This window comes from Urocampus carinirostris, chromosome 4 (genome assembly GCF_059441175.1).
Source record: "Urocampus carinirostris isolate Australia breed hairy pipefish chromosome 4, RoL_Ucar_1.0, whole genome shotgun sequence".
NCBI lineage: Eukaryota > Metazoa > Chordata > Actinopteri > Syngnathiformes > Syngnathidae > Urocampus > Urocampus carinirostris.
Genome location: NC_142352.1, coordinates 50,292,538 through 50,308,835, shown reverse-complemented (window position 1 = coordinate 50,308,835; position 16,298 = coordinate 50,292,538). Strand labels below are relative to the sequence as shown.

At 45.1% G+C, this 16,298-nt stretch overlaps 1 protein-coding gene across 7 annotated transcripts in view; it reads right to left on the bottom strand.

Annotated features, from left to right (window-relative positions):
• Positions 1 to 348: 348 nt before the first annotated feature.
• Positions 349 to 16,298, bottom strand: part of eva1ab (eva-1 homolog A, regulator of programmed cell death b) — a 39,781-nt gene continuing 23,831 nt past the window's right edge. For 5 of the 7 annotated variants that reach the window (XM_088334810.1, XM_088334811.1, XM_088334809.1 and 2 more), the window contains 3 exons: positions 12,319 to 12,485; positions 6,113 to 6,478; positions 349 to 3,452 (listed from right to left, as the gene is read on the bottom strand). In XM_088334810.1, coding sequence (XP_088190936.1) covers positions 3,340 to 3,452; positions 6,113 to 6,478; positions 12,319 to 12,421 — 582 coding nt within the window. In that variant the 5' untranslated portion in view covers positions 12,422 to 12,485 and the 3' untranslated portion in view covers positions 349 to 3,339. The remainder of the gene's footprint in view (positions 3,453 to 6,112; positions 6,479 to 12,318; positions 12,486 to 16,298) is intronic. The other 2 variants (XM_088334813.1, XM_088334812.1) reach the window with 1 other exon arrangement.

Genomic DNA, 16,298 nt, shown 5'->3' with positions numbered 1-16,298 from the left:
CCAGCCATCTCCCGGCAGTGGGCAGGGAACACCCTGAACTGGTTGCCAGCCAATCGCAGGGCTGTGCGATATGCATGGCATGGAGGTTAAATGTAAACAAAACACTGCCAATGAGAGCGAGACTGCTTCCTAGTGTAGTGGGGGTGCAATTGCACTTGATTCTTTTGAAAGTTTAAATGAAAAGTAAAAAGGTCCCCTTGGTTAAACGCTCCCGCACCCTCCTTGACAGAGCCTCACACGACCCCACTATTTTACAGTGTATAATATTTAGTGCCTCCTAGTGGTAAAGTTAAAAAAACAACAACATTTACATACCAACGCAGATTTTTTTATATTTAGAAAAAAAAAACAGGTCGAGAAGTCTTTATTTATTTTACATAGTTGAAAACGTACATAAAGTCATTGCCATGTTTGTCAGGCATCGTGTATGAAGTATGAAATTTGACCAAGATGACTGAAAAGGCTCCCAAAATGACCAGGAAACGACCAAAAATTACAAAAAACAAACCTAAACAAAAAATAGACCAAAAAACAACAGAAAAAAATGACACATAAAAAAGGGTATGAAACAGTCCAAAAAAAAAGACAGAAAAATGACCCAAACCACGTTTATAATACTACTACTATTACTCATGCTACTACTAATAATAATAATACTAATTTATTTATTAGTTTGTTTTTATTTATAGGTGGAGTGCGTACTTTGGGATGTCATTAAAAATGTAAAAAGTATGTGTTAACAATACCCAACTGATTTCAAAGAGCCTTTATATTTATTTATTTTTTGGTGCCTTATCTGCTTTAATCTTACTTTGAGCATTGATATTCTGGCCACCTAGCGCCCAAAAAAGGTAAAAAAAAAGGAAAGTTTATTCGAGTGCATCTAAGAGAGACACTTAACAGAAGCAGCTTGACAGAGGCTCCAATGATGATTTCAGCTTGAAGATAGCACCAGCAAGTAGAATATTTTGAATTTACATACCCGACCTTCATGACAGGGGCCATGAACTATCATCCCATGGTCTGCAAATACATCGCTGACGTGACTGAAACTAGACAGAGTAATAAATGAACAGCAGCAGTACAAACGACATGTACTGTCTTCACTTCAGGCAGTGTCTGTGAGTTGTATTTTGGCACATGCGCGATTCATTTGAAATCTGAATGCCGAGCGATTAGCATCCCCCTGCTGGGAGGCTCTGCTTCCTTTGTGTGTGCCGTAGGACACCGGAGAGTCCATGTAATGTCAGCTGACATAATGCAATGTTACAGTGGTACTTCTCTTTCGTTCTGGGAGTAGCTTTATAACCTGAAACATTTGCAAGTAGAAATGCCTTTTGAGTGTAAATGCGCTAATCTGTTCCAAGCCCTGCAAAAGTAAGACTTTTTTTTAATAAATAGAAAAAGATCATCAGAACATGCACGACGGCGCAGTGGTTGGCGCGTCCACAGCACAGTTCTAAGGTCATGAGATCAAACCTTCCTGTGTGGAGTTTGCATGTTCTCCCCATGCTTGCGTCGGTTTTCTTCCGGGCACTCTGCTTTCCTCCCATATTCCAAAAACATGCAGGTCAGGTTAATTGGCCGGTCCAAATTGTCCCTAGGTGTAAATGAGTGAGTGAGTTGTCTTTCAGATCTCAACACAACTGGGCTGCAGTGATCTTGAGTTGGGGGATGTCCTCCTCCCTGCGACTGGCTGGAAACTAGTTCAGGGTTTCCCCTGCCCACTGCCCGAAGATGGCTTGGATGGGCTCCAGAACCCCTACAACTCTATCGAAGATAAGCGGTGCAGATAATGGATGGATATCAGAGCATAAAACAAATACGGGTTAAAATTTAATTACCACATACCAAACACAAAACCAGTGTCACTTAATATAATAAAAATATTAATTCATTTTGTGGCACGGTGGATGGGTAGTTAGTGCAGCCCCACGGTGTGACTGGGGCAGCGTCGGAGAAAAGGCAAAAACAGTACCGCTGTTCCGGCCTAATGCTACGGTTAGGCTAGCAACTCCCCTAAGCCACTGCTGTGGACCCTGTTTCTTGCCAACGCCAACCAGGTCCTTTAGCCATGGGTGACCTGGAGATAAAACTAGTGGTAATCCGCTACATTCAGGACAGTCTAGTTTAATGTGAAGAATTGCTTTCTTACACTGAAATGAGAAGCCCTTCAATATTGTTGGACTTTTGTATTGTGACAATAAAAACATCCCTTTAAGTGCAATTTATGTGTTGTGTGTTACTATTCGGAGATCTATAATTTGTATTGGTTGCAGTCATATACTCTCAGTCCATAATGATGTAATCTCGAAGGAAGTGTAACCCTTGGGGGCTTTTATGAAGGTGTGACGCTACTTCGTGGATTTTTATTCTTTGCGGGTGGTTGTGGTCCACAATAACAAAAAAAAGTGAGGGATCTCTGTATCATATATTGAAACCAAATTTCATATATCAGTTGAACAACAGCGAATGTTCTGAATATCTGCTTCAATTCAATCTCGAATAAAAACTGGGTCTGCAATCTCTTTCTTTTTGCATGCACTTTATTTAAACAACTAGGGCTGTAACAACTAATCGATAAAATTAATTTTTAAATCTTATAAAAAGCGTTGGGTACTAGATTATTGAGTTGTTGTATCATGGATTTATGAGCCACTAGGTACGTAAAATGCCAATAAGACCATTCATTCTGTTGGCTCAAAATTTGGGGTTAGAAATACCTTTATCGAAGATGATATTAGCGGATCTTAGCTTAGAGTAATAGATGTTTCTTTTATTTTGATAACTTACGTAGATTGTTTTTTCCGATGTTTTTTCTTTGATCATATAGAAAGCAAAACCATTAAAAAGACAAAATATGTAAAAATACCTCCCAAGTGTTAAAAATTATGCTGACACTGCTTACTATCTGTCCAAAACTTCAATTTTTGAATAAAGAGGAGGAAATAAAAAATGTCTTTTAGAAATCCGATCCATTGATTATTCTAAAAAATAATCGACAATTTATCAATTTTGAAAAAAATTGTCAGTTGGAGCCCCACAAGAAATACATCAAACAACAACAGTAAAAGCACCAGGATTAATCCCATCAATCACACATTTGGTCCCTTGTTTTCATCTTCTATTTTTAGTTTGCAAAACATTGAAAAGATAAAATAAGGGAAACGTGCCCCCCATACACAGAAACACAATCACATTCCTCACATACACAAAAGCACCAATTCAGTTGTGAAACAGTAAAAAATATGTTTTGAGCACATGTGTGGACTTTGACCATTAATGATCACGGGTTATTGCATAATCATTTTCTTTTTCTTCAGATTTCTTCTACTGTCGTCAATAATATCTGTTGAGGCTCTGAGTGACCGTGCTGATGTCTGGCTGTCTGTTCATCCAGATTTCTCTCAGGATCCTTTCCCGTTCTTCAAGCTGCTGGGCCCGATCTAGTTCTGAGCACACACAAACACAAAACTATCAACTAACATTAGCGTCAAATTATCTTTGAACAAAGAATTATTTTTTAGACTGATCCAGTGGCGTCACCAGACAGGAGTCTCAGTGGAGGCATATTGAATGCATGTCAAGTCAAGTCATTAAATTTGTGTAGCCCTTAATCATAAGATGTCTCAAAAGACTGCACTGGTTACGGTTGCACCCTCCCCTGAACTTAAACCAACATGAGGGCAAGGAAAAACTCAAAACCTCGGCACGAGGAAAATAAGACATTTTTCTTAGCCCCCCAAAAACATCTTTGCACAGCAATGATGCATGATAAACATAAGCAACAGACTTTATCATTCAAAACATGCTTTTTTTCCACGTGTGATCGGTCAATATGCATTTTTCATGGATTCTGTGTCATGTCTTGCGCGGTTGCCATGGCGCCCAGTTGGCCCCCCCCATGGACACCGGCTGACTAGCATTGACTAATTGTTTTGTCACAATCACCCGGATCGGGAACACCTGTGTTCAGGATTTGGCGCCAACAGCCAGGACAGCTGATTGGCGCACCCTGTACATTTAAATCCCCAGCTTCCGGTAACACTTTATCCGATTGTACTATGCGATCTGTTGCCATCTGCTCAGAAACCCCGTACCTCCGACTCTTTGCCTGCCTCCTGTTTTTCTACCTGATCTCCATTGCCGACCCGTTTCTGAATTTGCCTATGACCTGCCCTGCCCGCCTGACTCCTGATCTCTCTTCCGAACACAACGACGCCCTTCTTCTCCAGCCCCAACCAACAACACGACGACTACGCCTGTCCGCGACCATTCCCGCCAAGCCTTCACCCGCCTGTCAAGTCTCGAAAATCCGTCAAACAACGGATCGGAGATTCACGTCTTGTCATTCCTTCCTTCCAATAAAAACCAAGAAACGAGTGCAAGTGATCTCAGTTTTCCTTCCGTCCTGCCTGACATGTTTCTGTGGGTCCTTCTAACTGTGCTTAGCTGGAACGTTTGTTATACCTGGTTAAACTCTGTGAGACTTATGTGAGACTTATGTTAAATCCTGTTAAATGCCTAGTTCCGTGAATTTGCCCGTCTTTGATCCTGTTTTGTTTTTGGAAATTCTTATCTTTTGAGTGGATTTCTAATCCACTCCTGCGACCATCGATTCCCGGATCGATTGTGCACCCTCCTCCTCTTCCCCCAATAAATTGTGACTACGTCTACGCGAATGGGTCCTTTTCTGTTTCCTGCTCCTGCTGCGTGACAGAAGGTTCCAGCCAGTTTTGGACCCAGCGGATGCTCACACCAGCGCAAATTGGGGAAAGCTAGACACTCCCTACGCTCTACGGCAATTGAATCGGACGGAGGGCGCTGTCTGGCGATCACCCAGTGATGTCACTGCCCTTCAACTGCAGGTTGAGCAAACTCAACGGAGAATACGACGCCAGATGGAGCAATTAGCTCAGCGGACTGCGTTCATGTTGCGTCAGCTGAGTGAACTCCTGTCGGCATCAGCCCCGCCTCCCGGGGTTTTCTTCTCCGGCCGGGCCGTCACCTTTCCTGCCCATTCGAACCATAGCCCCGCCCGCCGTGGCCATTGCTGTGCCTCGAATGGGGTTTCCGGGAAGCTTTGGCGCCTCAACGCCGCGCCTGTCGGCCTCAACGCTGTGCCTGTTGGCCGACCTTCCATACTCATCTGTCGGTCTGACTTCCCTGCTCGCCTGTCTGACTCTCCTGCTCGCCAGTCCGACTCCGCTGATCGCCAGTCCGACTCCGCTGATCGCCAGTCCGACTCCGCTGATCGCCAGTCCGACTTCGCTGATCGCCAGTCCGACACATAATAATTGGTAATACTGTATTTGTATTAAATCAACAAAAACAATCTGAAGAGTCGCTTAAGAGCCGAAAGAGCCGGCTGTTTTTAGTCAGCCGGGCAAAAATGAACCCCTCCTTAGTTTACCAAAAAGAGGCGCTAAGTCAGAGGCCTCCAACATTTTCAAGCTGAGAGCTACTTTTTGTTACCAATTAGCTGTCATAATTGCCTATTTGGAACACCTGTGGCAGCTTGATTGGCGCCAACAGCCCGGACAGGCTGATTGGTGGCCACACCCTTCTTAAGCCCCCGACTTCAGTTCAAACTTTGTCAGATCGTTGTTAAAACCTGTTTCCTGCCTGATTCCCGTTTTTCGACCCGTTTCCGAACCTGACTACGCCTGTTTTGCCTGCCGCCTGCCTACGACTACTATTACGAACTTGACATTGCCTCTGATCTCCAGCCCTGGTCACTCTCTTTCAATAAAATCTGAGAAACGCATACAATTGAGTCCTGCGTCCGTTCTGGTCTGTGACGTTAGCACAAAAGGGCACTCAGTTTTATATGCATTTCTAAAATAGAACTGTTATTACTATGTTGCTATTTCGTAATTACCAGGTTTGTTAATGGAAGTAAGATTAAACCGACTCAGTCAACCACTAAAATAATAGTTTTTCTATAAAATCATAATGACCCATCACTTGTGGGCTATTTAAAGGACATATCCACCGGCTGTCCTTAGTGGCCCCCCGTTGCAGACCCCTGCGCTAAAAAATGCACAATGGTCCTTCATGGAAAAGTCACGGGTGGAACATGTTTTTGTGAACCAGTAGTATATTAAGATACCTTCGGCTGATGTAAACATGCTAGTGTGCAGTAGCGCCCTCTCAAATCGTTGGCCTCTCCAGGATGACATATCTGCTGTCTCCTCTTCTGATTCGCTATCCCCAGCTGGCCTGGCCGCCATCTCCGTTGGGACAACGGCCATTCGGTCTGGGTTGGCGGGCTGCTGGTAGTGCTGACCGATGTGGCGTTGGCAATGGTGGGGATGTTTGTGGTGATGGCGATGGTGATGGCGATGGCGAGGCTGTTTACTCCTGCCGTAGTGACAGTCGGCGCGACAGTGGATTTGAAAGACGACAGCGCAGAGCGTGACCAGGAGACCGACGGAAACGCCTCCCAGAAACACCAGCGCCGCCCTCTCGGGTTGGTCTAAAAAGAGAGATAAAACAGACAACAGAACTTATACAGGTCCGAGGTCACGGTCAGCAGCGGCCCATCTCAACTATACACAGTGTTGATGGCGTACCACTCCTGTTTAAAGATGAGGATTTTAATAGACAAGCTGTGATGAGCACATAGGTCCAATAATGAAACACCACTTCAGTTTAGATCACGCTGCCATTGCTTACATGAGCATTGAAGTCCCTCAGCAGTACGGGGGGGGGTGCTGGAGCCCATCCCAGCAATTATCGGGCAGTGGGCAGGGGACACCCTGAACTGGTTGCCAGCCAATCACAGGGCACACAGGGACAGCCAACTCACTCGCTCATTCACACCTAGGGACAATTTGGACCGGCCAATTCACCTGAAATGCATGTCTTTGGAATGTGGGAGGAAACCGGAGTGCCCGGAGGAAACCCACGCAAGCACGGGGAGAACATACAAACTCCGCACAGTAAGGCCGGGAGCTGGATTTGAACCCACGCAGGAGGTTCCCACGACCACAGAACTGTGCCGCACACGCGCTATATATATATATATATATATATATATATATATATATATATATATATATATATATATATATCCCCCTCGGATGGGTCTGGCCTTGATGCGGCGAGGGGGCTTGCGTGTTCCAGTGACCCTGGAGAGCGATACCGTCGGGAGCTTGCTCCTGGTAGGGTCACCCATGGCGGGCCGGTCTCCGGGGTAGGTTCCAGACAAACAAAGACCCCAGCGTGTCGGTACGCTGTGAGGTGGCAGCCCCACCAACCGACTATCCTGCGGAGGGCTAACAACTCACCCAGGAGAAACACACTTTGTTACGAAACTGACCAGAGAAAGAAGCCGGACTGACCAACACGGTAACGGACCCCAGCCTGCCCCCGACCAACGAGTACGGATCGATCTTCGTCATAAGACCCGTGTCGCCACCTGGAATGTCCAGACACTCCTTCGCCCCGGAGCTGCCACCCTGCTGTCCCGAGAGCTCTGTCGCTATAACATCACCATGGCAGGGCTCTGTGAAGTACGATGGCAAGGCAATGGTGAAACAACAGCTGGCAACCATTGCTACATCTGGAGTGGCCCCGAGAGTCGGACCGGCCTTTACGGTGTGGCTCTTGCCATTCCAAAAGCCCTCCGGAGGTCCCTCATCAGCTGGACACCAATAAGTGACAGACTACTGTCTGCTCGATTCCTCCACCATCACGGCAAGATGACAGTGATCGTCGCCTACGCCCCCACCGATGTCGCTGATGAGGATGCAAAGGACGCGTTCTTTGACCAACTCCACCAGGCTGTCAACCAAGCCCCACCACACGACGTCACCATCATCCTCACTGATGCCAACGCCACTCTATCCAGCATTGATCGGTCCCCCGGCTCACCTGTCGGCACCACCTTCGTTGACAGCACAACAAACGACAATGGCAACCGCCTCCTCCTCCTCTGCCACCAAAACAACCTTTGTGTTGCTGACACCTGGTTTCCCCGGAAATGCATCCATCACTGGACGTGGTACAGCCCAGATGGCAGAACCAGGAAGGGATTGGACCACATCCTGATATCACGACGCTGGAAGTCGTTTGTAACCAACTGCCGGGTGTTCAGAGGAGCACAGCTTGGCAACACAGACCATCGTCTGCTGGTGGCCCAGCTCAAGCTAAAGCTCCGAGCCAACCAGCACAAGACTCTGCCTCGCCCCGACTCCTCCCGACTCAGCGACCCCAACATCGCCAGAGACTTCAGTTGCTCCATCCGCCGCTCTCTTGATACCCTGGCTCCTGACAAGCTGACAGACTGGGCGGCCTTCAAGGAAAGTGTCCTCCAGTCTGCTCACAATGTCCTCGGACGCCCGCGATCCTCCCCGAGAAAGCCCTGGATATCAGAGAGGACACTAAACATCATAGACCAGCGGCGTGAGGCCCGACTCCGAGGCGACCTCACAGAGTATCGGAGACTGAATCGCCTGCGCAATGTGGCCATTGCTGAAGATAGGGAGAGGTTTTGGCAGGCAGAAGCCCAACAGCTTGAGTCCGCGGCCAATAACAACAACATGAGCCGCGTATTCAGTCTACTACGCCAAGCCCGTAGCGGCCCACACATAAAGACAGCCCTGGTAAAGGACTCAGACGGCAACCTCATCATGACAGAAGCCAACTGCCTCGAGCGCTGGAAGGAGCACTTTAGCCTCCTCTTGCAGCACAGCACCATCCCGGCTGATCCCACCCTCCTACGGGCTGCGAGCACAGCACCTCCTAACGACACCTGCTGCACAGACCCCGTAACACCCGAGGAAGTGAGAGCTGCTCTGAAGAAGCTGAACACCAAGAAAGCCCCCGGCATCTGTGCCATTACCGGCGAGATGCTCAAGGCCGGCGGTGATGGCATGGTGGAGTGGCTAACCCGCCTATTCAACCAGGTGTGGGAATCGGAGCAGCTGCCCACCGACTGGACCAGAGGAGTCATCTTGCCCTTCTGGAAATGCAAGGGCGACAGGCTTGTCTGTGGAAACCACAGAGGCATAACCTTACTCTCCATCCCGGGCAAGGTCTTTACCAGGATCTTGCTCAGCCGTGCCCTTCCAGCAATCAGAAGCTGCCGCCGTCCCCAGCAGGCTGGCTTTATGCCCAACCGCTCCACAACGGACCACATCTCTGCCGTCCGTTTGCTGATAGAAAAGACCCGTGAATTCCGTAAAGATCGCCATCTATATATCGGATTCATTGATCTGAAGGCCGCCTTTGACACCGTCTGCCACTCTTCACTGTGGAACATCCTCCAAGCTCTCAGAGCACCACCCAAGATCATAGCCCTGTTCAAGCTGCTCTACAGCAACACAGAGAGCTGTGTCCGTATCAACGGCATTGACTCCGACTGGTTTGCTATCTCCAGCGGCGTTCGCCAAGGCTGTGTGGCTGCTCCCGACCTTTTTAATTGCATCATCGACCATCTGATGTTCAGGGTTAGTGAGCGCATCCCCGGAGTGTCTTTCGGCAACTACCACCTGACTGACCTGGAGTATGCTGACGACACCATCATTCTCAGCACTTCCTACAGCCAGCTGAGAGACGCTCTGGGCATTTACAGCGAAGAGGCAGCGCGGCTTGGCCTGCAAGTGAGTTGGACGAAAACCAAGTTCATGTATGTCGGTGATGGACCAGATCCACCTCCCATCCAAATTGGTAGCGACATCGTAGAGCCTGTCAAGAGCTTTGTATATCTGGGGTCCATGGTGACAGACAATGGGGACCTAAAACCAGAGATTCTCCGCAGAAGAGCCCTGGCAGCATCTGCTCTGCAGTCTCTCTGGAAACCACTCTGGCGGCACCAGACCATCGCACGCAAGACGAAGCTCCGCATTTACAACCTCGCCGTACTCCCTATCCTGCTTTATGGCTCAGAAACATGGCCCCTGAACGACACCCTGGCCACAAGAATCGATGGTTTTGATAGCAGGGCTCTCAGAACCATCGAGAACATCAGGTGGCCCCAGCGAGTCTCCAATAAAGAGCTCAGAGCCCGCACGTGCCAGCCCCAAGCATCTTCCTTGGTCGCACAACGCCGCACCCGCTGGTTTGGCCATGTCCTTCGTCTACCACCAGACCATCCGACACGAGCCATTCTCCAGTTTGACCCAAAGGCCGCAGGCTGGAGACGACCACGAGGGAAACCCCGCACTCGATGGCTCGACGTCGTTGCGGGCGACCTCCAACAACACGGAGTTGCCGTAGAGGATGCAGAACAGCTGGCACAAGACCGCCAGCATTGGAAAAACCTGGTTCATCTGGTCGGCTCAACGCACAGGGACGGGACCCCCCGACCTTCGCTGGAGCAATAAGTAAGTAAGTAAGTAAGTAATATATATATATATATATATATATATATATATATATATATATATATATATATATATTTATACACCGTATTTTCCGCACTATAAGGCGCACCCAAAAGTCTTAATTTTTTTCAAAAGCTGTCCATGCGCCTTTTAATACAGTGCGCCTTAAATATGGCTCAATATTAAATCGCAAGGTCTCGCAACTTACGCAACAGCCGCCGACTCGATTTTCCCCCTGAACGTGGAGTAGTCCGCTGGGATTTATATACCAGCGTTTCATTGGCTAACCAATGTGTCAATCATCGTTTGAATCGATCGCTATTGGCTAAAGTTATTCGGAGCCTCGGATAGGCCAGAGGGCCGAAACAAACCCTGCAATTGGCCGAAAAAGATGTGTCAATCATGCGTTAAATCGATCGCTATTGGCTGAAGTTATTCGGAGCCTCGGATCAGCTAGAGGGCCAAAACAAACCCTGCAATTGGCCGAAAGAGATGACTGAATAGCAAGCCTGCTAAACTACGCCATAAAGAAACATATTTCATTAGTCTGTATTTGTAAATATTTTACTCTCCTGGATTTACTACACTCACGGTTGTAAGAAGACCATGATTGCGTATCATTATTGAACGTGAGAACTTAGGTGAGCTATGCGGATTTATATTTTCCCGGTATCTTGTTTTAGAACGATCTTGATGTTGCTGTGATGAGTTGAGTGAATTAAACTCAATTCCAAGTGTTTATTGTCATATACAAAGTAAAGTTGCGAGTGAAAAAGAAAATAGAAACTAAGGAATGGTTGGCATTTCTTGAATCCCAAGACTTTAACCTTCCGAATGATATTTGAAACGATGCATTTGAGTGACATCGTACGGACACCGCATCCGCACGTGTCTACGACACGTATTTGCTTCTTTGCAAGCTTTGGGAATGTTAAGGTGGTAATCAGTTTGACTGAATCATCTGACTGTTTTGTCGACGTTCCCATTGTAGCGCCTTATAATCCGGTGCGCCTTATCTATGGAAGATATAGGACCAAAAACAATTTTTGGGGGTATATATATATATATATATATATATATATATATATATATATATATATATATATATATATATATATATATATATATATATATATATATATATATATATATAAAATTCTGGACTGCTGTATGGTGTGGAAACACAAACAACAGTCAGGACCTGCCGCCCTACCTGAAGGCAGAGATGAACCTTAACATAAAGGTGCCAATCTGTGGAACAACTAATATGCCCACACCAGCTCTGTGCCTCCAGACTGGAAGATAGTCAAACCTCTCTTGTGAGGTCCGGTACCAGAGCCCAAACTGTGTGTAGGTAAGTGTGACTATATGTAGTCAAACCTCAAACACCAGCTTGTGCTCCTTTCCCGCCAGAGAGGTGACATTCCATGTACAAAGAGCCAGCTTCTGTAGCCAAGGATCGTACCGCTGAGGTCTCTTTCTGTGGCTATCTGACATTCACTTTTACCATTTGAGGATGAAACCAGGAGTTACCAAGTCATATAATTTTCCACCATCCTCAAACAAGAATGTCCTTACTTTTGATGATTCCTGAAGCAAAAACTAATTCTTAAAATGCTAACGCTTTCTGATGATTAACTATAAAACATTAACCTGAATGAAGTATTGTCATTTAAGTTTATTTTATCTTTATTATTTCGTAACAGTTCTTTTGTTAACTACAAGACACCATTTTTTATCTTTATTTTTACTAGTTTTGTTGCTGCAAAAAGAATCCCAGAATTTATTTCCTACTCAAAGACGTAACCTACCTACTACTCTAACTGTATCTTTTTCTCCTCTTTCACATGGTTGCACTGGTAACAAAAAATCAGTCTAGCAATATAACGCTCACACTGCACTTGTTAGACTACATTTAAAATGACAGAAAAGAGGGATTCAATCTCATAAATTTTTGCATTAATGTACCAAAAAATATGTATCGTACCTGTGATAAAGGCATAGGCTACCAGTATGTTACTAAGCAATGCCATCTCCTTGGAGACCAGCTTCACATCCGCGTCGGGGCTCTCGATGGTCTGAGTACTCATGACTTCACAGGGAGACGATCTTATTGGAATCTTCTTTACCCCTCATCAGAGCTCTCATAATCATCTTTCCATAACAAAGACAGATAACAGACACAAGATGAGGTACACCCAAGTGCTTTATACACCAAATACTATTATCAATTTATTGTTGTGGAGCATATTAAGAGGCACTATGCAAGGGAAAAGACAGACACCAACATCAATAAAACAATTATAAGGGCAGGAATCCTTATCCGAATCTATAGCCTATTTTAAACGATATTTTCACTCGTGTATGTCTGTAAAAAGAAGTAACTGATGTATGAAATTAAAGTACAATTGTACACTAAACCTTGAAGTGAATATTTTGAACTTTTAGAACATGTATTCCGTATTTTTTTTTGTCATGAGTTGTCATAAATAAACAAAAAAGCTTGTATTGGTTCAAGCGTTTCATTTTAAATTATGGTATTTTAATTTGTTTAAATTTTTTCATTACAATTTTTTGGGACAGACACCAGTGCTCTTTACACCTTCATTTTGCCAAGGTTACTTTTATCATATTTCTGGAGGTGAAACAATTCATTTATTGATTGACAACTTATCAATCATCGATTTAATCAACATGTTATAATGAATATATAATTAAGAAATCTGCTCCGAAAGTTTTGCAAATTTTTTTTTCAAATGTCTTGAACGTACTTGTGGTTGTTAGTCTGCAGAGATTATTCACCAAAAGTTCACCGAAAGATACAATACTAATGTTGGTTCCGGAGTCTCCAAAAAGTTGCTTTTTTTGGAGGTAGGAAATGTTTAGCAGCACGAAACGTTCCCCTGCCAGCACATGTCAAGACCCGTCTTAAGTTTTCATACGACCATTTCGATGATACAGAGGAGTTATGGTACGACCATTTCGATGATACAGAGGAGTCATGGGAGAAGGTTTTGTGGTCAGATGAGACCAAAATAGATCTTTTCAGTCATAATTACACTAAGCGCGTTAGAAGGAAGAAGAACAAGAGTACAAGCCGAAGAACACCATCCCTACTGTGAAGCATGGGTTGGTAGCATCATGCTTTGTGGGTGTTTTTCTACACATGGGACAGGACGAGTGCACTGCATTAAAGAGAGGATGACTGGGGCTGTGTATTGTGAGAACCTCCTTCCCTCAGTCAGCATTGAAGATGGGTCGTTCCTGGGTCTTCCAACAGTCGACACGAAGCAAACAGCCAGGAAAACCAAGGAGTGGCTCCGAAAGAAGCATATCAAGCTTCTAGCATGGCTCAGCCAGTCTCTAGACCTTAACCCAAGCGAAAATCTTTGGAAGGAGTTTAAACGCCGTGTTTTCTCAGCGACAGCCCAGAAACCTGACTGATCTACAGTAGAGAAGATCTCTCTCTCTCTCTCTCTCTCTCTCTCTCTCTCTCTCTCTCTCTCTCTCTCTCTCTCTCTCTCTCTCTCTATATATATATATATATATATATATATATATATATATATATATATATATATATATGGACCAGCGTGGAAGCATGAGTGTATGGATATATCTGTTATATTTTATCACAGATTCTAAGTCTCACAGAAATGTGTTTTGTGTTGTGGTTATGGTGGAAGTGTGCAAGACCCTCTCCAATCCACAGCATATGTCTGCCAACCTCTTTTTTAGCAAAATAGTGTCTTCACTCAGTTCCATTAACTAGTATGAAGGTCGTCCATCACACAACAGTGCAGAACAATGCAAATGCACTTTCTTATATCTCCTACAGTCTGGCAAATGACCAAAAGAAAGAAAACTTCACCTTTGAGTACAGACTGTGCTTTGGGCTAGACTTGCTCTGAGCACGTAAATCGGCCCCTATGACCAAGACCAGGGGTTCTAAACTGATCTGATTACAGGAACCAACATCCCATCCTATTTACAAGCCGCAACCTAAAATAAAAACATTTTTTCCTCTCAAATTCATTGAATGAAAAGATTGTGCAGTTTAAACCAGAAAAAATAGAACCGTTTTACAGTTTTCTTAAAATATATAGACCAGCAGAACCAAAACAACTTAAAGTAATAATATTTCCTTTAAAAGACAGTGTATATATTTTGGCACCTTCTAGTGGTAAAAAAATCTTAAAAATATTGATTTAAATAATAAGCATACATATAAACATGCATTTTTAAAAGCACTCGTTGGTTGAGACATTTGCATTTACCGTAAATTCCGGACTATAGAGCGCACCTGATTATAAGCAAAGCCGCATCCACCACATTTTAAGAGGAAAACCGATTTTGTACTTACACAAGCCGCACCTGTATATAAGCCGCATGTGCCAACATTAATAAAATGTAACACAAACACCAAATTAACCCAAACCCGACTTTAAGTCCCGCGATTAAAATTGAACATCCGTCATTAAAGTACACAGTCCAAAAATCACAGCCGCCAAAATGAACGGAATTATACCCGTTGAAATTAATCCAAGGAAAAAAGTGTATATTTCCAAAGGTAAGGGTGGGAAAAATATATATCCACTATTGTCCGCCGCGTCCACAAACAGGTGTCACCTTAACCCCACTTCCCGTCACCCCGCTTTTGTTCTGCCCCTTCTTTTTCATTCGCCCGTGCAAAACATATCAGAATAAATGTCTTAAATAAATACATTAAAAAAATATACGGATGCAAATACATATTATACATGGTTACACATATTTACAAAGTAAGACGGTACACCGAGGGAGTTCTCAAAGCTTAAAATAATAATATAACTTCAGATTCAGATTCAGATTTACTTTATTGTCCTTCGTGTACACGTATATACAGAACGAAATGTCGATACATCTGACCCGCACAGTTTCTTAGAACGTCAGCCGGGATAGATAAGATTAACCATGTCTTCGTCAGAATTTTAGCGCAGCAGTTCGTCATCTCGCGGTTCGATGCCTCTTCCAGTTGTTAAATGGTCCAGTTTATTGTCCAGAGAGCGAACATTGGAGAGCAAAATGGATGTTAGAGGGTTTAGCCTTTAGCCTAGCTGTTAGCCCGGCCCGCTTCGTCGAGGGGTTAGCCTTTAGCCTAGCTGTTAGCCCGGCCCGCTTCTTCATCATGCCGCTGTCTTGCCACTCTGCTTCGCTGCTTTGTAGGCCGCTGGTCTTGTAGGTCTTGTTGACATAGCAGTCCGTGGCTAATAAACACTCCCGAGTGGTCGTAGCACCGAGCGCTTGATGTCGAGTGGTCGTAGCACCGAGCGCTTGATGTCCTCGTTCGGCGGTCACGCCGCTGTCTTGCCACTCTGCTTCGGTGCCTTGTAGGCCGCTGGGTCTTGTTGACATAGCAGTCCGTGGCTAATAAACATCGAGCGCTTGATGTCTGGATGAAAAAAACTTCCATCCAAAACGGTGCCTGTGACAGGGCAGGTCAAGGTAGCAACACGCTAGCAACACGCTTGCAAGACAGTAAACAGGTCTGTTAAAAAAACATACCATACTTGTAAAAATCACGGTAAACCGTCCTCATCTTCCTCCTTAGAACTGAAGCCATCAAAGTCGTCTTCCTCAATGTTGGAAGGAAACTTTGTCATATAGACGTCGTCCCACTCTCCCGCAGCCTCACTCGTGCTGTCACTGTCGCTGGAAGTCTCATCCACTGCTGATTCTGTGCCCTCCTCCCCGTCACGCAGCAGACCGGCTTTTCGGAACCCGTTGGTGATGGTGGCCGTTAGAAAAATTTGATAAATTGGCCGCATCAATAAATAAGCCGCAGGGTTGTACGTTTGGGAAAGTAGCGGCTTTTAGTCCGGAATTTACGGTAGTTTACATAAGATGAGCCTAACCTAGAGAGAGCTGACATCCAAGAATGTTGAATGTTCTCTGACACTTCGGCCATCTTTCTGTAACAGGTACCCG